At 39.5% G+C, this 23,760-nt stretch overlaps 1 protein-coding gene across 6 annotated transcripts in view; it reads right to left on the bottom strand.

Moving 5' to 3' along the window:
• The window catches only part of BDNF (brain derived neurotrophic factor), a 69,585-nt gene that overhangs the window by 37,646 nt on the left and 8,179 nt on the right, over window positions 1-23,760 (bottom strand). Inside the window, exon 1 of one of the 6 annotated variants that reach the window (XM_063711055.1) lies at window positions 10,876-11,209. The exons of 2 other annotated variants lie outside the window; for them this stretch is intronic. Coding sequence is in view for 3 of the 4 variants with exons in the window: in XM_004050848.5 (XP_004050896.2) it covers window positions 9,735-9,884 (150 nt within the window). In the remaining variant the exon portion in view is untranslated. Of the gene's footprint in view, window positions 1-9,734; window positions 10,087-10,549; window positions 10,668-10,875; window positions 11,210-23,760 lie in introns of those variants that run through there. 3 more of the 6 variants (XM_055356250.2, XM_004050848.5, XM_055356248.2) reach the window with 3 other exon arrangements.

The raw sequence follows: 23,760 nt of genomic DNA on the forward strand, positions 1-23,760 counted from the left end.
CACACACACACACACAAACTATGCACAAGTTTGCTTCCATGTTGTATAGCAAGAGTTTAAATATTTCTGAGTTAATGATGCCAAATTGTGCTCCGATTATGTCAGCATATTTACATGATCCTTGAACACCACATATAGATTCCTATACTACACATTTAAGCAAAATCACCTCCTGACTTCACAATGAAAGGAGACCTATTGGATTAAAAAGTGGTTTCTAGTAAACCCCAAAGAGATACTGTTACTAAATTACTAAATTTAAAGGCAAAATAGTATTCGCTAAACTGATTTTTCTGTCTTCTTTTCCTTATTTGGCATAATCATTAACCAACTTCTAGTAAATGGAAGTATTCTCACAATTTAAGTTTTTTTAGGGGGAAACACACAATTTATAAATACTGTCAAGTGAAGAACAGATTCCTGAATACTAAAAGACCCATGCATATCCTTGTATGTAAAAAAAAAAAATCCATCATAAAATCATAGACTCAAACACCATCTTTGATTCAGAAGTTCTCCCTCTACTGTGGCTTCTGCTATAGAGTCATTGTTAAAAAGAGTTCTTCATGAAAGATTCTCAGATAGCAAAATGCTTTAAGACAATGTCTAACAAACATGTTTATTGTCTCAATTTGTACACAAACTGACACCTGAAAATCAGAGAGGATAAAGAAGTTCAATCTTTAAAAAACAGAGGTAAGTTATTCCAAAATGCTACCAGTCAATAATTAAAAATACAGTTTTGGGGCAAGAAGTTCTGAAATAACTCAGAGAATTTGCTCAAGATTTTACTTTTGGACCAGTCCTCTTTGGGAGGGAGTATGTGAATAGGTAATGAAAGCCTTATATGAGAGAGTCAATGGAGAGCCATATCAAGGAGCACCTGAAGATATATGGATCAATACAGGGAAAAGAAATCCAAGTAGCCCAGTGCCTGACACTCACTGGGCACTCAATTAATGCACGGTGAATTAACGAATGAATTAATGAAAGAACCATTTGCTATGTATAACATTGTTACTTTAAGAAAAAAGAATTTGAAACAGAAGAAAACATACACGCAAGAACACATACAAACAATAAAATATATGATATCCTAAAGGAGATGTAAATGTTAAACTGTTTGCTTTGCTGACTGACACTATTAATACCTAAAAGCAGTATGAGAGATCACAAAGAATAAGTACTCATTCATACTTGGAGTGGGCTGCTCATCTTATGGTCTAACTTGCATTTTATGTCATGGCCATGTTGCTTAATCTCCGACTATTCTACAGAAGAGCAAAATAAGTTATAAATCAATTATTAAAGAAAAAAAGTAACTCTATCCATGCTGAGGCCTGAGGGAGTTGGGGGAGGAGTCAATTCCTTTTAGTTTATATTTAAAAAGAGAAACTCTTTGGAAAACTGTAATATCTGAAGATTTTGTGGTTTCCAAAAGGTGAAGGTGAACGGTGAGACGTTTTCTTAGTTTAGCTATTGAACCCTAAAAAAATATAACCTCAAAAGTTAATTTCTTAAGCAATTTGGGCACCTGAATTTGATAAGAACTCTTTTTTTTCCAGACATTTTCTGTCTTAACCCAAAGGAAAAATAGCCAATTTTGAGAATCTGTATACAAATAAGGAAAATTAAAATACAGCGCTTTGCAAAGAAATGGGAGGGATTTCTGATACTCAATTCATAATGCTAAACACATCAAGTAGATGATTCAAAGGCAGAAATATATAACTGTTCTCATTAGGATTGTTTATGGACTATAAATAAGGAGCAGACTTATGGCCAATGCATTAGAAAAAAACAAGTACAAAGGCACTTCAGAAAATACCTTACTCCAACCTCCCATTTTAGTGTCATTTCTAAAAGAGTTTCATTTCAGCCTTCCTACCTTTCTTCCTTCCTTCCCTTCCTTCCCTCCAACGGGGTCTCACTCTTTCACCCAGGCTGAAGAGCAGTGGGACAATCACGGCTCACTGCAGCCCCAACCTCCTGGGCTCAAACGATCCTACTGCCTCAGCCTCCCAAGTAGCTGGGACTACAAGTGCCTGTCACCAGGCTTGGATAATTTTTTTTGTCTTTTGTAGAGTTGGGGTCTTGCTATGTTGTCCAGACTGGTAATGATCTCCTGGGCTCGAGTGATCCTCCCACCTCAGCCTCCCAGAGTGCTGGGATTACAGGCATGAGCCACCACACCAGACCTCTTTTTTCTTTATTATATATTCCTCTAATAAAGTGCTCTGTATGCAGTGAGCATTCAATATTTGCTAAATTAAATTAATGGAAAGTTTTCTAACTACCATGTAGAGTTTCTAAATTTACGTCATTGGTTCTAGAACTGCTCTCTGAAGCAACACAAATTACACTTATGACAGTTCGTCAAATCTTTGAAGCCCATCCTCAAAATAAGGATGTCAAAAATACATCACACATGTTGACACTCTAATCTCCCAGCCACAGTAGGCATTAGCAATCTGAACGTTATTTTTACTAATCCTTCACAGTTTTAGAATTCTTCTCAACCCAACATTCAAAAACCACTTGCCATTCCAGCCTAAGTTTTCTTGTCCCTAAGTCATCCATTCCAAGTCCCCTCAACCATTGCTCACATGCAATGCTTTCAAATTCCCTATGCATCCTGGTCACAGTGATTTGAATGTACACTAATTTATCGATGATGTACCTAAAACAACTTATTTCATTTCCTTGAACTGATGATAATATTCTAGATACAGTCTATTTAAAAAGTGAAGAATTATTAGCTTCTCCATTTCAGTATTATATTTCTAGCAGTGCAGCCCAAAATTTCAGTAGCTATGATAACAGCCTCTTGTCACACCACTGGCTTATACTGAACTTGCAGTTAATTTAAAACATTCAAGTTTCCTTTCTACAATCTGCTGATAAGTCATCCCCTAAAACCGTGCCCGCAACTCTCTATTCTCTCCTAAATTGATTTTTTTGAACTTAATCATAGTATTTTATATTTAAGTAAATGTAAATGATCCAGATTCTATCATTCAACAGAATGTCTGCAATATCTGCTGGCTTTATGTTTCATATGATAAGCATATCGTCTGTGCCTTCAGACACATTATCAGCCAACATGTTGGTGCTGGATGTATTTTCCCAATGTTGCATAAGAGGAATACCTTCGAGAGTTTGGCCTAGGAATGTGGCCTGGGACTCCGCCAAGCATCTCTCTCCAGCAAAATGACTGCAAATTTCTCGACCTTCAGATTCTACATGATGTAAAAGAAGTTTGTCTGTGTTTAAAAACACATTCAAGAAATAAGTGAACATGTGAAAAGACAGAAAAACTTGTTTTAATTTGGGCATAGTTTCAGTTTTCAAAGGCACATGAAGGCAGAAAGAAAGAATCACAAAATGGAACTACTGATGATAGCAACTCCAAAACCAAGACTGATTAGACTAAATCCCATGTGGCAAAAATTTTATTTAGTAAGTTTCCTTCTCCCTCTCTCCCTTTAGATATATGTGCATACACACACACGTACCTTTATTTTAGTAATTTTTTTTTCTGAAAAAGAAAGTTTTCTGCACCTGATTGCTTCCATGAATAACACAAAGCACAAACAATATGACTTTCTTTGGTTATCATGCAATTTTTTCTCTGCTTACCAGAAATTGGCACAAATTTAAGATATACTATATTCTGCTCCCTGAAGCACAGTCGCTGGCATCTCCACTGGCATTTAAAAATTTGAAGACATTTAAAAGAAAATCCACAAGCTTATAGTTGCTGTCTAAATCAACTTTAACATTTCATATATTCACAATTTCATAAGTGAATCAAATTACACATAAGAAATTATAGAACTAAGCCAACTAAATGACTTTTATAATAGGTACTGGGGAAAAGTATTATTAAACCTTTTCCTCCAATTTCTGCCTTTCTTCCAGCAAGACAAACCATTTTCATGAAGTTTCTGTCTACATCACTAGTGATAATCTGAAGCAGCCATTAATCAATCTATTAGTGCATTCAGCAACATTTATCAAAGTGCCTCCCCTGCTACCAGAACTGTTTTGGATGCTGTTGTGGGCGCATGCAAAAATGAACTAAATATAGATTTTTGTCATCCAAGAATTTTAAGTCAATTTGTAATTATTGGTTCCTGGTTCCATAATTTTTTTTTTTTTTTTTTTTTTTTTTTGGTGCTGGCTCAGATGTATACCTTCATCTATTCTAAGGTTAAGGCAATCCTTATAATTTTCTTCCTTTTTCTTGTTTTTTTTTTGTTTTTTGTTTTTTGTGTGTGTGTTTAAAATCCTGCTTATATTTGACTTTATTTTATTCTCACATCTTCTGAGATCATTAAAGTTAAAGGTAGATCATAAATTGAAAACATTCTTAAAGGTCTCTCTACTCAAATTATTTGGTGTTATTGTATCTCAGAAAGTATAATGAATTGCCTATAGCAAATAAATAAAATCAGAACCTTTATACTCAATGGTTTGGTTTGGTACATATCCATGAAAATAATAAATGTTAAAAAGGATGCTAGCCATTGATTCCTGGCATGCTATTCTACATTTGGCTACATTACAACGTTAAAAGGATTTAGTGCATATATCAAATTGTGGATCTGCTTGTTTTAAAATTTCATCTGTAATTCCACATGCACCCCCCACCCCCATACACACTCACAAGATCTGAATATGGTAACAAGGAAATCCTAGTAACTGTAGCGTTGGAAAAATGGTTCATATGGAAATAAGCCATTTGGCTGGTAAAGCTGGTGATTTTGTTCTCTAGGTGGCACTATTACTTCAATTTTTGGTGAGTTGCTTAAATTACTTGGAACTGCCCGTTTATTTTCTTTGAATTCCCATTTTAAAAATTTTAACTTTATACAAGCTAGTTGTAATTAAACGACAGGTTGCCTTCTAGGTTTTATTTCAGTAAAACTTCAATTTGAAGTTCAGTGATTTTTTATCATATAATTTTATGTTTCCTTACTATACTGTCTTAGTTTTAAGAAATCCTCCCTTGCCTGACCTCCTCTCTCCAAAAATGCAGAGGCATGTCAAAAATACAGAGGGTCGTCATAAAGTTTCCGTCAGACCAAAGGAACCAAGATGAAAGCATGTTTAAGAGCTACTAGGTTCTGGGAGATTTCAAAATCAGGACATTACTACCATGACAACCAATGAAAAGTTCTTTCAAGTGAACCTTTGGGGAAAACTATATAACGTTCCTTACTCTCTAGGCTCTCTGGAAATAAACTTTTACTTTATTATGGCTGTCACTAAAGCTTGTAAATTTACTTTGCTTCCTTCCAATCGTTCTCCTGTCCCACACCCAGCCCCCTAACTCACTTAATGCAACCCATCCTCAAACATCAATCTATAAATGAGACATCAGGGCAATGAGCCACTTCTTAGCATCTAGTATATTTGATAAGATTTGTCTCATCAAGAGGATAAGTGCCCTAGAGCTTCTACTTGAACTTAAATACTTACTTTAAATGAAAGCTTCCACACTTATCTGACCAGATACTCAAATTTTTCTACAGAAAACAGAATACCTTACTGTTCCACTTAAAGAACACACACATTTACCACTCCCCTTCCTCTCCCCTGCAAAAGGTTTTCAATGTCAGTACATTAGTGAGCTCCATTTTGCATCTACCATCAATAATGATTCCATATAGTCAATAATTGGGTTCATGACCTTTCTAAGTCTTTACAGTGTAAATATTCTGGAAATCCAGTGAGGCACTTAAGTATAAAATTATTTAGGATTAAATAATTCTATGCCTTAAGTAGAAGTTTAAGAGGATGTTTAGGACACACATGACTAAGCCTACAAATACCAAAGCCACTCTATGTTTCCTAGGTTTAAATACCACATGCAAATAACATACGGATTTCATTTGCCAGCATCATTTATTGCTTAACATTACTCCATACTAAACAGAGTAAATGGATGCAGAGTGTAACCAGTAAGTTTGCTCATTCACTTTTGAAGCTCATCTGTGCATGTTATTCATCCTAATAAAGAAAATTTATCACAACACAACTTGATGCGATTCTTGTTCAAATGATTTCCTCTTCCATTGAACAACAGCCAGCACTTAAAACCTAGAATTCCACAGAATTCTCTCCTCGATTCCTCTTTAAAATGCAATTCACAGTTTGAGATCACAGAGCCTGCCAGTGGCTGAATGGCTGCACTAGATGGCTGAGAGTCCTTCAATTAAGCAACAATTTTGCAATTAGTGGAAACTGAGTGCTCTATAACAATTGTTTGAAAACAAGTTGAGACAAGTTAGCAATTACCCTATAAAAGGGACATATTCACTTTTGTTGGATAGGCGAGACCCCTCACACAAATTGAACTCTTCCACACAGGGAGATGCAAGTTGAAAATTAATGTTTTAATCACTAAAATCAAATCCATATTATGGGCACCTGAAATGGGAGTGCCTTTCTTCTCAAAAGATATTCAGAGTTTAGCTATCATCCACTCTCTATGCTGTCTGTTTTTATTCAGGAAGTCCGAAATTGTTCTTCTCTACTCCGGGATTAATTTCCTACACCTCAAAATGTTAATAAACTACTTGAACATGACCTTTCCATTCTGTAAATCTTCAATTTCCTTAAGAGTAAGTCTACGATTGAGACCCAAAGCTGCTGGCTGTGTTATATTTCACAGTTCACAGTTCTCTCTCTCTCTCTCTCCCCCTCTACACACACGCGCGCGTGCACACACACACACACACAGAGACAGAGAGAGAGAGAGAGAGCGCCCCAGGTTTTAGAAGATGAATGTAAAAAGAATGTAAACAAGTTCTCTGCTATACTATCAGGTGGGCGTGCCCAGCTCACTGTGCGTGCTGAACTACAAACCAGTGCTATTCATATGAGAAAGAAATGATATCAATCATCTACATTTTGACTATTGAAAAGCTGGGACTCTTAAAGATTCCAGGAAAAAGGGAATAGCTTACATTTTCATGGTGCCCCTTTTAAACAGGAAACCCACGGACTTTGAGCCAGGATTTTAGAAACTTGCATTTCTTTTTTTACAGGATTTTCCCTCCTGGTGAGTCAAAATGAACAAGAAATACCCCAGGACCTCCCTTCCCTCCTTGGCCATTAATGAGACTAAGGCAATTAACTCACATAGTATAAATGAATCATTTGAGGTGATGACTGCATTTTAGGCAAATGATGACTTTCTTGGTTCCCTTGGTTTGCAAGTAAAAGTTACACACATTGAAAAGACACTGAAACAGATTTCCTAAATGCTTCATTTTCTGGATGCACCAATGTTGACCTACTATACATGTTAAATGGTTTTAAAATATCACCTTAAAATAAAGGAAACTTCCAGCTACTAACTCAGCTCTGAATGGGCTATGAAAGGCTCCAAAGGTATGTGAAAAATTACTGTTATTTTGCTTTAAAAAATGTGATGTCTAAGAGTGTCTGCAATGTTCTAATGCTTCAAAACATGTACGTAAGCCTTGTTTATCTGGAAATCATTTCTTTCTGCTTATATCATTTATAAATAGAAAATGTTCTGTAATAACTTAAAATAGTTCCACATACATAATGCTTTTCGTGTCATAATACTTACTACTGGTCTATATTTACCAACATTTATCACATTTTACAAAATGAAGTAGAAGAAAAAAAAGACAACGACTTTATGGCCCTGGAATTCCAGTAATGGTGACCAACATGTTTTAAATTCCAGTAAAGGTTATGGTTACATTTCAACAAGTGTCTCTTTCCTTTCTCTTACCTCTCCTGCTAACCCAGAGGTAAATGTACCAAAAAAAAAAAAAAAAAAAAAAAAAAAGTCTTAAGCAAGGCATTTGCAAAATCAGAAAACAGGAACAGGAGTTTAGTGATTGTTTTTAAAAGGTGCTGTTCCCAGGGTCAAAACTTTGTGGTGTAATTTCAACATGCTATGTTACCTATTATGTGTAATGCCTTGAAACGCTACATGCCATAACATCAGAAATCTCCAACCTAAAAATTATGTTGCATGAGATAAGCATTGAAGGCACACACGTTCAGACAAATTAAATCTGTAATTATGCCTCAATAAGTTAAAATGTAAAGACATATCAAATTGTAAGACCAAAATGGCTTTTGACCTTACAACAAACTCATATAAAAATAGATTTTTCGATAATAATAAAGGGGAGAGAGAGATTTTGCAAGATATTGAGCCAGTAGGGAGGGGTCTCATTTAATATCATGTCGCCTTTTATATGCAGTTAGAAAATCAACGTTCCCAATTACATATTACTTTGCTTTAAAGGATTACTAGGGGGATTAATAAACACTCAGAAATATGCCTTTCTTTGCTTCTGGCCAAGAACATTCCTGCGTGCTTGTCGGAAAATGTTCTTTGGTTGCTACTGACATTGAGGAGTAAGTGCAGGATAACTAGAGGACCCTAAAATAAGATCTAAGAAGCCCTAACACACCGCCAATCGAGGCTTATCAAAGCTCCCCCAGCGCGAGGAAAACTTGCATAGAAGCCAAACAAGAACGAGGAGTCAAAATCCACCGACGACGAGTCGCACGCCCCACCGAGCTGGAGTCAGCAGCACCATTCAACAAGTCCCTCCTACCAGCTAAGGGATCCCGCAAAACCTTCCTTTACCACTTCCCCACCCCCAGCCTCCCGCCCCCCGTAGCTGTTCTTGGCAGCATGGCCGGCAGAGGGCACCCTCTACCTTCCCTAGCTTCGTTCTCTGGGTCCCCTCCTCCTCCTCGCCTCCCCTCCACCCCGGTCCCTCATCCCCGCTCTACCCCCAACACACAAACACTGCATCCTCCAGTTCACTCTCGCGGCCCCGAGGCTTCTTCCTTAGGGAAGCCCCTAGTCTGTAATCTCCCCTTCTTCTTGCCCGTCAGGCACAGACCCCCCAATCCTCAGCTATTTGTTTCCAAGAGTAACTCACTCACCCATTCCTCTTCCCGGCTCTGCATCCCCAGAGACTAACCCGAATCAAGAATCCCCGACGTACATCCCACCCACTCCCCGAAAGTCAAAACTCTTAACTTCCCTGGAGGGCGCTTCAGAAGAGGGGCGCAGGATGGGTAGAGATGTGGGTTCGGCCTGCCTGAGAGTGTCGCGGACCCTTTCAGTTCCCAGCGGTAGGAATTCCGCCTCCCAAGTTTTCCAAGCTACATTGGCTTCGGGCTTGTAAGTCCACTTCAGTCTCAACTCCTGGGGAGCAGGTAGCCGTGTGCAGCTCCGGGGAACGGATGCGGGCTGAAGGCGCAAGCTTCCCTCCCACTCCCCCCGCAAGTCGGCGCGGGGACCACCCACCCCCTGGAAGGATTCCTGGCCTAGCCCCAGCACCCTCCCCTCAGTCAGGACCCGCGACAGCTCTGGCCCCCTAAGTCTCTCTCGACTCCTCCTGGGCTGGGGGAGGGCTGCGAGGGATCCCCGGGTCGCCGTCTTTGCTCCCATCACGCAGCTCTGGGTCTCCTCCAGGCCTTCTCTCCTCTACTTCGTGACTTCCCCGGGTCCCTTTTTCCCTGGTGGTGCCGGCTGACCTTCTGGGTTGTGGGATGGGGGAGAAAACTCCCCAAGAGTAACTCCAAATCGTCCCTTCTACCGGAGGGGAGGAAAGAAGGAGACTGGCCTCGTCCCACAACTTTGGGGTGGGGGATCCCCCAGTCAACTCTCTCCCGCGGACGGGCAGCTCCTGCACCAAGCCCCATTCCCGGCGCTTGCCTACCTCGGGGTCCACACAAACCTCACGGGTCCCCGGCGGCGGAGTCACATCGTGGTTCCGATTCTGGCTCCAGCGCCCAGCCCCGGTCCCCGTTGCGGTGCTGCTCCCCGCCGGCCCCACAGCAGCGGTGGCAGCTGCATTCAAGTGTCTCATTAAAGCCCCCCGAGCAGGAGGTGGAGGGGCGCACCGGGCTAGCTCCTCTGTCCTGCCCGGGAGCCCGAGGCGCTACGGGGTGCGCGGGACAGCGAGCGGGCGGGTGCGCCCGGGCGCGGCGGCGGCAGCGGCGGGGACCCAGAGCTCCAGGCTGCGCCTTGCGCCCGGGTCAGACATTATTTAGCTCTTCGGTTGAGCTTCGATTGGTCAAACGGCGCCGCCCCCCCGCCCCCCCGCCCCCCGCCCCCCGCTCGCCCGCGCTAACGATACCCGTTCGGGGCGGCCGCTTAAAGGGAACGCCGCGTCTTTTCCTCGCGCGGGGAACCGAGGGGCGCCCGGGACTCCCCGCTCCCCCAGGGCCTGTCCTCACCTCCTCCCCTAGGGCCCCGCGACATCGCCCTGCGAGTCCTGCGCCCTCCCGGGGCGCCTCGGACAGGACGCCCGCGGCTTCGAGGGGTGTTCCAGCCCCAGCCTCAGCCCCGGGGAACCCCGCGTCCCGCGCCCTCTGCAGAAACCCCGGCTGTGGGCGCTGGGGCGGGAGGGAGCGAGTGAGAATCGCACGCCCCGAGGTCTCGCTCCCCTAGCTTTCAACTCTCCCCTTCCTCCCCATCCCAGCACCCAAGTTCTCTGGGAGAGGGCGTGCGTTTCCCAGGCCACAGACACACCTTCCCGCACCTTCCTGCACTACGGAGCTTGCGAACGCGAGCACACAATGAAATCGCACTGAGCATGGGGGCTATTGGTTTGCTCTGCTGCCTTAAACACGCCGGCTTAAACAGAGTTCGCGCACTGACCTCTCTAGAGTTTGCCTAATAGGAATTCAATCAAGATAATAACAGCATTTTTTATTGATGAACGCCCCCAGATAACGTTACACCAAGTTACTTGTTCCAGCCAGGAAGCCCAGGCAATGACAGACCTCGCTAAAGCCACACGCTTTCTAGCCGACCAAACAGAAAAACGGAAAGAGAAAGAAAGAAAACAAACCCACCTTTTCAGTCACTACTTGTCAAAGTAACCATCAAGGCAGCTGCTCCGGGAAAGACTTCGGCCCCAAAACTCCCAGACTCTATTATTTTTTCACGTTCCCTTCGCTTAATTAAAGGGGGGAGGGGGCGCGAGTCTTCGGTGCCCGGTATGTACTCCTTCTGTTCTGCAGCAAAGAAGTTAAATTATTGATAGTGGAAATTGCATGGCGGAGGTAATACTCGCACCCCATCAGCGAGAAGCTCCATTTGATCTCGGCAGAGGCAGGGAGATTTCATGCTAGTTCGCAGGGGGGAGCGGCAGCGAGAGCAGCCCTCTCCGCGGTGAATGGGAAAGTGGGTGGGAGTCCACGAGAGGGCTCCACGGTGCCTTGACGTGCGCTGTCATATGATACCTCCGCTGCCTCGAAATAGACACTCTAGTGCACGAATTACCAGAATCAAAATTCAGCGCATTTAAAATGATACATCTTTTATTAGAAGAGTTCCGTTCCAGGGCATTGCATGCTTTTGCAGATGTTTTCACTTCCAGCCCCAGCAAACACACGTATAAGCCAACCCTTTTAATAACGAACCAGGGCAGCCAAGATAAATAAAAAGTCTTCTGCTTTAACCAGAGTGGGGGTAGGTGATTCGAGGGTGGGGGCAGAACTGGCTCAGTTAATCCTCCCCCGCCCTCCACCCCCACCACTGCCCGCAGCAAAAGAGCAAATAGCCTTTCGGGTTCTCATTTGCCTGTAGCCAAACCCTTGAAGAGAACTTATATGGCTAGGGTCCAGAGGACATTTTCAATTATCCATTTGATGAACTCTGCCAACCGTCTACCTGTGTTTCTGCTTTAAAGCTGAATTTTCTTCTCATTAGTTCAACCAACTTGTGCAGACCTTAAAATTTAGAATAAAGAATAAGACAGCAGTACCGTACTTAACTTGGAGTCCCTGGGCCTCCTCGGAGCATAAAAATCACCTGGGTGAGTGTTAAAATGAAGGTCCCTCTCCTGAAATTGTGATTTAGTAGGGGTGGGGCAGGGCCCAGGAGTTATAATTTTAATAAATACCACAAGCAATTCGAATGCGGACAATCTGAAGTCACACTTCGAGAAACACTCTCTTGGGGGTACAACACTGAGTATTAGAGGAATCTCCCACCAAGCCCACACCCAAATTCTGCAGGCAGCTTTCTGTGTGTGTGCGTTTTTCTGTAATCTCAAAGGGGTTTGACCTAATAATTGCGAAGACTATTGCTGTAAGAATTTCCCTAAAGACTCCAACATTAATTTTGCTAAAGGGAAAGATTTATAAACAGTTTCCTTTCCTGGACCCTCTTGTGGTTACCAAGAATGCGCTGTTGAACTGAATATATAATATTATTACATACTCAGTTCAATTTACCTAAGGGTTTACAGTTAGCAAAATGAATTCACTAACATTAGCTATTTTAGAACTTCTAAAGACTAGTGACAGAAATTATTTACCCGTTTTATAAAAGAAGAATCCGATCCTCTGCCAGGAAATAATTTACCCACGTTCACACAGTGAAGTACCAGGGACAAGACTTCAGTGAACTCAAGAATTCCTGCTAGAAATAACCCTGCTTCCATCTCCCCCACCCCCTAAGTGAAGCTATCTGTTCCTTGGAAGTGTTATCAGAATGTGTGATCATTCAGAGCGCCTTTGCAAATTGTTGGACTAAATAGTCAAATTATTCAAATATATGCATATTCTTCGAGTGTCACACATTTAGCTTTGCACCTCTGTCAACTTGACAGAGCACATGACCAATACAAACTACCCTACAGCACAGATGGCAGAGTTTATTGTGGAATATTTAATGTATGTGAAATACGCAGGCTAACCAGAAAGCAATAAAGGACAGAGGGCATGAAGCTGGATACCGTTACCCCAGAGACCCTCTGCGTTGGTTCCCAGGTTGTAAGCTGAATGCAGGCACAATTTCTTTTAGTAGCACAATACAATTTAAAAGGCTAGTGTTATACATTTAAAAAAAATACTTGTACTACATTATAAAGGACTGGAGGAACCCTACTCCAAACTTTAACTTCGTTAACTTCAAACTGATGCTTCACATTTGCTTGAAAATGAGTTCTACCCTCAGGTTTTTAAGCTCAATTGTAATTTATTTCCTTCCTGAAAAAATACCTGGCAAGTTAATGCCAGGAATCTAAGCTAGCATTCTGAAGGCTGCTCACTTAGAAGTTATGGCAAATCTTTTTTCTGCTAAATTCACATTGGCACGTCAGCATTTCTGCTGAAGGAAAAAGTGTTCTCATTTCCCAGACTCTGATTGGGTGGGTCTATGGCCAATCTTCTTATTCCTACTCTCCCTTGACATTATATAAATAAATGTGTGTATCTTCGCTTTCCAGTGTGTGGTGCAGTTTTACTGAGGAAAAGACAGAGGAGTCAGAAATGTCAGGGATGTTTAGAAAGAAAAGAAGATCAAATGCCAATTCAGATAACCATGATGAATCACACCTCTTAACACTTCTAAGCATTTCCAAACTTTCTGATTTGTGATTATAGCATTACCAAAACTGTATGCGACAAGCTTAAAACATGTACTTATTTGCCTTAAAAGTACATCTTAACATTCAAAAACAATGAAGCCAAGATAAACAAAATTGTACCAGTGCCTTGCATGGAATTCTAAATATTATTTTTTATTTGCTTAATTCAGGTAGCATATAGAGATAACTTTGGAGGTCTAAAATCAAACATTTTACAAAATTATTTCCCTATTGTGGGCAAGGATGATGCTGAGAATATAGAGCATGCACTTCTCTTCTTCTTAAAAATTGGCCTCTGGCATAATTGATATGTTAGGAGCAAAGTTTCCAAGTTTATAATCTGAACATTTTCTCTATTACTAAAATGAGGGAAAGTTTCACAGCTTGAAAAAATAATGCTACCTATTTCACTTTTGTGGGGCTTAAAAATTAATTGTGAATTCGTCTGAGTCTTTATTTCTTTTTGGTTATGTTCTAATATGATCCTAACCCAATGTTCCAGGGGGGACAAAGATCAGGAAGAAATTTGAATTCCCATCTATTCTTGTCAGGAAATATAAACTAATCCTCATTACCCAAGTGGGAACAGAGGTAGTAGGCTTGACATTGACATGTTTTTTCTATTAATAATTTTAATTGGCTGAGGTCAATTCTATCACTATAAGCATTTTATATTTATGTTTATTTAAGCTTCCTAGTTACTCATCCCTTCAGTCTTCCTTGCAAGAAAAAAAAATAAGTTGTCTCGTCTAGCATCAAATAAGTTGGCCTAAAAAAACTGTTGAAACTTTCCATAATTAGCATAGGGAAAATACTAAGTAAACAGAAAACTCTGCTGCTGAGCAGAGTGGCACAGGTGTTTTCAAACTCATCCTGGATAATTTGAAAGGCCTGGTCCAATGTTAAACTATGTCACTCGCAATCCTTGAAATTCTTGTATAAGGCCTGTCCTGAGAAAAACCTTAAGGGAGAATTAATTTCCCTATTCATGAGATGTTACGTTCTCACTAAGCTTTTTATGAACCATAAGAATAGCTCTATACCATACCAAGATGTGTTCAAATTGGTCAACACCTGTTACAGGAGTTATGTAACCAGGCATAGCCATTAGTGGCAGACAAAAGAAAGGAACCACAGCAAGAAACTTTCAGAAGGGCCAAGACTAGGAGAGTAGAACAAGAGGGTCAAAAGCTGATCCCATCTGGGAATAATATTTAGTTGGATCAAGAAAAACGGCATAGAAACCATTAAGAAACTGTTGAGACTAAACCCCTGAACATATGAGAATCATCAACTTGTAGCCCTCCAAGTTACCAGATTTGTGCTGAGAACATTTAAAAATTAATAACGAAGAATAAATTTGGTTTACTTGTTGTAATATTTCTATAAGCGTGGTCAAAAGGGATGTGAGATTGTGGGCATAAGTTAGAGCTGACAGTAATAAATAGCTGTGGTATTAGTTGGTTTTGCTAGGAGAAAAGCCATGAGAAGAATTAACAAATTTAAACCAAAGGGTTTCAGGACATTGAATCAGATGAAAGATGAACATTAGCTTATTTTTGAGACTCACCTATTTAGGCTGTGTGATGATTGGAGTGAGAGATTTTCTACAGCCAAATTTTAAATTCTTCGTGAAAAAAATGAAAAAGAAGAATATGCAAAAATAATTTAGAAAAAAATAAGTGAACTTCCTAAAGTCTTATTTTAAAAACACACACTAAGAATTTGGCCTACTTTCATGTGATTCTGATACATGAATCTACAAAGCACTCTTTAGTGGTCTTTTTGACCAAGGACTTGAGCAGGATGTGCAACTGGCCCTCTTTCTACCTCCAGATAGCACAGGCATGGTGAGAATGAAATCCTTAATAGTGCATGGTTGTGAAGAATGGGTTAGGCTTTAGATTAGTCTGGCATACAGAATCATTTGGAAACATCTGAAACTCCTGACTTTCTCAACTTTAGTTGCCTTTCACTTCATAGTTACAGTCATTCAGTTGATGAAAGATTGCTGAGTATCTACTATCTGTCAGGAGGCTATTCTATGGGCTGATACAGGCAGATGCATAAAATACATTTTAGCCCTTTACATGCTCATATTCTAGGACATAAGAGTTGTATTTTAATCCATGGTGCCACTTGCAAATTTGTTAAGTCTAGGAAGTTTTGTTTTGTTTTATTTTCCCTTGCCGTAGGTTTGGTGTGTAGAAAGATGATGGTAAACATGCCCCTAGTGGCCAGGGGGTGGTAGTGATGGACAAGAAACTTGCTCCCAAAGCTGGAGTGGCACTTAGAGGCTGGGGAGGGCCCACCACGGTTAATCAGTCCCCAGTTATTTCGGTTAGCAGTGTTTTACAAAAGGTAGACAAAGGAGAAGGAGTGGATAGGGTGAGAGGGATGAAATGAGACAATTTTTGTTTGAGGCAAATAATTTTTCTAAATATGATAGATAAACCTATAAAAGATAGGTCCAGAAGGGATCTTAAGAGATTATCTCATCTTCCTCACTATTTATAGGCCTGTCATTGCAGACCAGGGAAGTAGACTACACATCCTTCTTCTGGGGGGCTATCTAGAATCCAGCAATGCTGGTGCTTGGAAGTCCTCACTTGTAATGCATTTTTGTTCCTGTTGCAATTTATATCTTATTTCATTTCATTCAACCTTAGTGAAGATGGAGAACAGCTGCTTACTAACCTCCTTATGTTATTAAGTCACCACTCAGACTTTTCTCATAGCAAAAGATCAGATCTCACAACCTTTCTTCATAAACTCCAACTTTCAACCCATTAATCATTTCCCTTGGTCTACCCTGGACCTCCTCCAAGATTTCTATATTTTTCTGAAAATGTGGAGCCCCAAACCAGACATGTATGTGAAATTATCCAGGGCTCAGGAAACACAGGAGTCATGAATTATCTGAACACAGCTGTTGGGAAAAACTAAAGTGAAGATTCAATCAGATTGACAAATCTTCCCCTTGCAACTTGGAGACAAAGTAGTGGTTGTTTAATAAAAAGATGAGCCTTCATAACAAAGCTACGTCTTCTGTCCTTAGCTTTTAAATGAAGCATTATTTTCAAAAGAAACAACTCTTGAATAGAACATTTAGCTTTCACTGTTTTCCCCCTCAACAAAATTGTTTAAGAAACAGTGGCTTTTCTGTACTCCATTTAAAATCCCAAGTTGTAGACCTTTCACATTTAAATTGGATTTGTGCTTTCATATTCTCAGGTGCTTATTATATACTGATATAATTTCTCTCAAAGGTAAGGTCTATGAAATACTACACTACTTTTGAAGCTTTACCTTTCACCTAAATTGAACCATTTCTTTTCATTTGGTCTGCACACAAAATCCAGTTAGAATAAAGTGAATAAAACTAAGTTGAATTCAGTAAAAGAGAATTATGCTAACCTACATGATACCTAGAATCAAGTCTTCATAAATTCATCAAGTATGTCTCCATTATGGCCTAACAACCCAATGAGACCAAATCATGGGATCAGTAGAAATATTGTTCCCATTACCCAGGAGATATTCTATGGTGTCTGTAAAATCAGTCCAATTGGCCCAAGAAGACATTAAGCCAGATATAGAATAAAGTTAGCACTCTAAAAAGAAATGGGGTAGCAGAGGAGAATGTTTACTTCCTCTTCATAATATCACCTTGAGAAATTGTCCAGGGACTTTGTAACCAAAAAGAGACTACTACAAGTGTTTGCTGTAAGTAGGTACTTCTGAAACCTTAGTCAGCCAGTGAGAGGCACCAAGAAGTTATAAGTCTAGTTGGATATGGGAAAGGCTGATGCTGATACAGAAGAATAGGACAAATATAATGTTTCATAAAAGTTGAAGACAGAGAGATGGGGTGGAATGGGGAATGAATTGGTGAGAGTACAGCCATTAATTTAAATTCCAGCCCCCATAATTGTTTTTTGTTTGGTTGGTAGTCACTGCCGTGTATGTACTCTGGGAAATTACTTCTTTTTTGCTGCTTGGACAGTAGTCATGACCTGGGAATGGGGAGTGGTGTGTGTGGGAGGTGAGGTATTATATGGCTAGATATCCAATTTTGGAAGTCAGATGTTGATGCCATGATTCAGACTAAATATATTTCTGAGACACAAACTAAGACCATAGTCAGTTTTCCTCAAGATAGTTTCCATGCTGAATTAGAAAAATGAAGACCAACACTTCCTTTATTAACAGATTTCATGTGTCCCCCAAATGCAGTAAAATGTTTAATATTGAGGATCTTTTATTTCATAGGCATGTTTTCCTGAAGGCCTTGAGAAGAATGAGCCAAACATATGAGCATCCACTGGCCTTTTTAATTTAAATAAATTCCAAGTGTAAACAACTTAAGTTAGCTTTGCGTTGATTGTGCCTTTATGTTGATACTAAATACTGATTTGAACTACTATTCCCACATAATAAACATATTCTTATAGCATTATAACCAGATTGTGGATGTAGATCATGTTCGAATTACTTTGCAAGCCAAATTTCCATTACCTTCCATCTTGTCCGCACACAAAAACTAATTAGAGCAAAGTGAGTAAAAATAAGTTGAATTCCATAAAGAAGAATCATGCTAATCTACATGATGCCAATTTATCTCAAAAGTATGTACAAGTTTGACATATTCTTGACTATTTCCTAGATTAATTTTTTTCTAATGTTTCTTTTTATTATTGTACTTTTGGAAATTCATATTGTTATTTATATGATTTTGCTCTCTGTTTCTAGAAAGAATTTATAAAACATCAGATTTACTCTTTAGTTAATTGATGTTTATAAGAACACAATTTTAGAAGGGTAGTAATAAAAGTTAATCACAAAAGCAGAATTATATGTATGGATATTATATGAGGAACAAAGAAATTGCTCCAAAGAGTATTTAGTTGGAATATAAGGTGGTTTTAAAAATAAAAATTTTAAATGAGCAAACATTTTCCAACATTTTAAGAGTAGGGATATTAATAGATATAATTAATTTTAGAATTCTTTTTTTTTTTTTTTTTGATACAGAGTCTCACTCTGTCACCCAGACTGGAGTGCAATGGCGCAATCTTGGCTCACTGCAACCTCTGCCTCCTGGGTTCAAGCAATTCTCCTGCCTCAGCCTCCCAAGTAGCTGGGATTACAGGCATAGGCCACGATACTTGGCTCATTTTTTAAGTTTTAGTAGAGACGGAGTTTCACCATGTTGGCCAGGCTGGTCTCGAACTCCTGACCTCAGGTGATCCACCTGCCTCAGCCTCCCAAAGAGCTGGGATTACAGGCATGAGCCACCGCGCCTGGCTAGAATTCCTCTTTTATTTCTTGATCACTTTAGGGAAAATATATTAGTTGCTGTTGTTTTCTTGGGGTGGAGGATCAGGAGTGAAAAGAATTTTGTCACTGAAAATCAAATAAAGCTGTTGTCAAATCTCAGATAAAAGAACCAAATGAGGTAACTCTGAAATAAGTAATAATATAGGAATCAATGAAAACTTGAAGTTTCAAATTTTAGCTAGTGTCTCAATAGTCATAAAGTAACTATAGGATATTTAAGAAGTATAAAGTATAATTAGTTTTGTCCTACCATTTTGAAATTAATAATATCTGATTAGAATGCTATTAAAGTGTTGTTATGCTTACGTTTTAGTAATTAATCTGTTTTTAATTTTATTTTGAACATTAAAGTAATTAAAATCTTGTACAGACTGTCCATTGTTTCCTTTGGATGTGACTATTAGGAAATAGAAGAAATATCTTTGTCATATGATATTATTTTAAGGCCCAGATAGTAGTCAAAAGAACTTGGGTCCTAATTTAAAACTGTCAGTTTCTGGCCATGTAACCTGGGCAAGCAACTTCACTAGCCCAAGATTGTTCAGATAGATATCGTAAGGGCCATATAATTGTTTATGGAATAAATTGAGAGATCTACCACTGTGCACCTCAGTTGCCCAATCAATCAAATGAGGTCAGTGGGCTACAAACTGAGTTTGCTAAAGCTGGCAACACATTCAGACCTTATCTCAGAAAGAAGAGATGATTTAGGTGATTTCAATGCATGAAGGGAATCAGTGAACTAGATCATTTGTAAGGTACTTTTTCTATCTAAATTTGAACTACAAGTTTAGTTTACCAAATGATATACAGTTCCTGAGCCAAGGTAAGGACTTATAGTCTACCAGCCATCATATTACTTAGTTATCTCTGACAAAGCTTTAGGTGGACTTTTTCACACATCAAAATGTCCTTCAAGATTATCCTTTTTTGCTAGGCTGCTTTCAGAGCTCTGGGACATATCAAATCCATTATGTGTTCATGGTGTCCTTCCCTGAATAAATCAGAGTGGAGGTGGGATGAAGTCTCTTCATAGACTTCCGCATCTTTGATTACTTATATGCCTTTGGCAGCTCTGCAAAGACCACTGACTTGTGTGCTAAGACATACCAGTATGCATCCAATCCTTCATTTAAAACCACATCTTTCTAGGAGCTGCTCTCTAGGAGGAAGATGGATGAAATAAATATATCAGGAAGATGCCCAAGTAGCTATGCGACTCTCTTACCCAGCATTTATCCCAGCTTAGTTTCTAGAGCTAGTATCCAGAGTTCTGAGTTGGTGCAAAGACACAAAGGACCCAGACACCAATTCCTGGCATGCTCCCAAATGAGATGCTATTTTCAGGAAAGTTCCAAGTTTGGAGTGGATCCTTTGGAGGAAGAGCATTGAATTGCACAAGGAAAGCCAATAAACATTCTAGTCCCCAACAGGGACTATAAGCCTTGTAATTACGTTTTAGACTGTGCTTGTCCATCCTCTTCTTCTCCATATCTGTAAACAACATGTTAGCTTTGGAGGTTTGTCATCCACTGTGTGTCTTTGGAGAGGGTGTTCTTCATCACAGCATCTGCAGCATTATAGCCAGTAACAGTTCGCAAAGGCAAACTTATGAAATAGCTTCTAAACATACTAAATCCTAATCCAAACAATTTATAACGTTTCTTACTCAATAACTCTCAGAAGTCAACTAACTTGGAACTGCCCTAAACAAGTTAAGAAAGGAGTCAGACATCATCCATTGGGTTAATAAACTAAAGTGGAAGGAAGAACATGCAGGTGAAAAGTTTCAGATTCTAATCTCTTCAGTGACTATATACTTATGTCTGGATCATTCTGTATCTTGATAGTGTTTTAAGTGTGATGATAATTATAATAATAAAAGCTAAGATTGAATAGTGATTTGCAGATTAGTGATTAAAAAAAGGGCTTTGACATTAGACAGACCTAGGTTTGAACCCAGCTTTGCCGCTTATTGGCTCTGCTAATTTAAGATAGTTAATTAATTACTGATGCCTCAGTTTCCTTATCTTTAAAAGAAAAATAATCATCTTAGCCTAGAAAGATTGTTGTGAGGATTCAATGAACTATGGAAATGCAGAATGCTCACCATAGTGAGCTCAACAAACTTAGATTTTATTATTAATGTATATGATCCTAACAAAACATTGTAATGCTTTTTCCATTTTATGATTATGAAAACTGGGAGTCAAAAAGGGTAGGTGACAATTAGCTATTTGAAAATCTCTCATCGGTTAGCAAAGATCAAAATGATTCTAAAGTAGCACTCCTGGAAATGAATTGTGAGACTCATGGCCATCTCAAAGAGTTGTGGTCAAGATCTTGTAAGAAAATGTGTATGTAAACCATCTGATAATGGGAGACCCAGATTAAATCTGGGTGGTAGCTATAAGATGGGGAGGCACAACTTTATAATGGACTTTGGAACCAGAAAACTTTGGGTTTGAAGTTTAGCTTCTCCACTTCAGATTTTCTGTGTTAGTTTGGGAAAGTTACTTAAATTCTCTGAGCTCTAGTTTTCTTAATCTATCTCTGAGAGTTACTTTGAGAGTTAAGTAATATACGCCAAATACAAAACAAATAACAGCACTGGATGAATGCAGAATAAATGTCATCCCACATTATTATAATTTCCCATGGTGTAGTAATGACAAACAGGAAGAGTTTCAGTAATCTCTTGGGTTAGTGAGGTCAGAACAGGTATCTTAAGCAATGCTGAGTTAATGACCAGAATCTGAACTTTTTATCTTTTTCAATGGAGTGATGGATTGCTAGGGTAATGGGGTTGTGCTGGTGATGCTAAAGATAAACGTTAGAGTAATAGCAAGCTCAGTCAATAGAAACAGGCTTACCATACCCTGGCCTTCTCAGTATTTGGTCCTTTCCCCACTTGACAGCTTGTCTAATGGCAAATGTGAATTTTAAAAGTTTTCTCCCAATGCTGGTTTCCTTTTGCCAGGAAGGAAACAACAATGGCTAATGTTGACATTTACTAAATTAACATTTCTGAATCTATGCTGTGTTAATAAGTGCTTCTCAAGTGTTCTGTTGTTAAATATGTGTGGGAAATGTTACACAGTAGTATTTGCATGCTTTCTCACCAGTATACATCACAGACACCTTCATATCACATGTCAGTTTTATAGATATTTCAAAATACACTGATACTTATCATTACTTCAAAATTATAATATTTACCTTGCTGTTAGATCTTATTTAATGTATTAAAAAGCGTATATATTACTATATCACACAATATATTATTTTAAATGTTTTTATAACTGCACATCAATGCCACTGGCTTCCTTTGTAATCTTATACATTTATTTCATTCACTTAGAATTTTTTTTTTTTTTTTGAGACAAAGTCTCACTGTGTCATCCAGGCTGGAGTGCAGTGGCTGATCTCGGCTCACTGCAACCTCTACCTCCCAGATTCAAGTGATTCTTGTGCCTCAGCCTTCCAAGTAGCTGGGATTAAAGGTACGTGCCACCACGCCCAGCTAATTTTTTTTTTTTTTTTGGTAAAGACAGGGTTTTGCCATGTTGGCCAGGCTGGTCTGGAACTCCTGACCTCAAGTGATCCAGCCGCCTTGGCCTCCCAAAGTGCTGAGATTACAGGCGTGAGCCATCGCGCCTGGCCCCATTTAGACATTTTTATGAGAAGGGTTTACATAAGCTTTACCAGACTGCCAAGAGAGTTGAGTCCATGGCGTGAAAGTCATTACAGTGAGCAATTCTTTCTTTCTTTTTATTTTTTGCCAGGCTGGAGTGCAATGGCATGATCTCGGCTTACTACAGCCTCTGTCTCCATGGTTCAAGTTATTCTCCTACTTCAGCCTCCCGAGTAGCTGAGATTACAGGCATGAACCCCTAATTTTTTGTATTTTTAGTAGAGACAGGGTTTTGCCATGTTGGCCAGGCTGGTCTGGAACTCCTGACCTCAAGTGATCCACTCATCTCGGCCTCCCAAAGTGTTGGGATTACAGGCATTAGCCACCACACTGGGCATCAGAGCAATTCTTAAACATTGTTCATGGAAGTTATTGGCAAGTAAGAAGTCCTTAGCGGAGGAGGAAGGTGAAAGCAGAAGAAATCATTGTTTCCTACTAAAGTAGCCAGAACAACAATGAGCATGGAAGGTAGAGAACAGTCAATTCAAGAGCCCCTGTATAATTAGAACTCCATTGTGACTTCCCTTTTTATTTCTCAATATTTTCCCACATTCTTTCTTTTCTCTATTCACTCACACTGCAATGCCCTACCCCAAAGGCTTTGGATGTTTGTGGCACCTTTCTGCAATCACCTAATTTGTGTATTTTTTCCCCACAGTAACCTTGTTACTTAGAGACAGGAGGTGGTTGATATATTTCCTTGAAGCGGGAGGAATCAATTCTAACTCCTTTTGGTACTGATGAGCATGGTGCTACAAGGAAATTTCTAGATAGCATAACTTTATAACATTCACTCTGGGAACAAAGATCTCAGAGCATTTTCTGCCGCTGTTTAGGAAAATTGTTGGATCACCTTTCCCAGGTTGCGAAGATTTTGGAGTGGATTTAACATTCACTCAAAGGTTAAAAACTTTGACAAAGTACATTTTGCTTCCTGTAGTGGTCTGGGAAACGCCCAGAGTGGATCAAAATGTCCTATACAAGCTACAGCTTTCTCCCAGCTTCAGGCTGAATTGTTAAATCCAGAGGTTACATGTTACTAAACTGCTGGTTTTTAGACACTAGTCTTTAAAGATTTTTTATTTTTAAATTAATACTTTGTAATACATTTTGCCATTTGTCTAAAATAGAATTCAAGAATGATGTCTGTTATGCCTAGTGCATCAGAAGTTATTTTAAATATGACATCTTTATAAAAGTCAATAGCTGCCTCATCAAAGGGCAATCATGTCTAGTGTGGGTGGCTGTGCCAATTGTTTTTGAACTACTGCAGCAATCTAGCCAATCCCAGGGAATGGCTTGCAGTCTTTCTACACCCACATTTTTTTT

Source organism: Gorilla gorilla, chromosome 9 (genome assembly GCF_029281585.2).
Source record: "Gorilla gorilla gorilla isolate KB3781 chromosome 9, NHGRI_mGorGor1-v2.1_pri, whole genome shotgun sequence".
Classification (NCBI taxonomy): domain Eukaryota; kingdom Metazoa; phylum Chordata; class Mammalia; order Primates; family Hominidae; genus Gorilla; species Gorilla gorilla.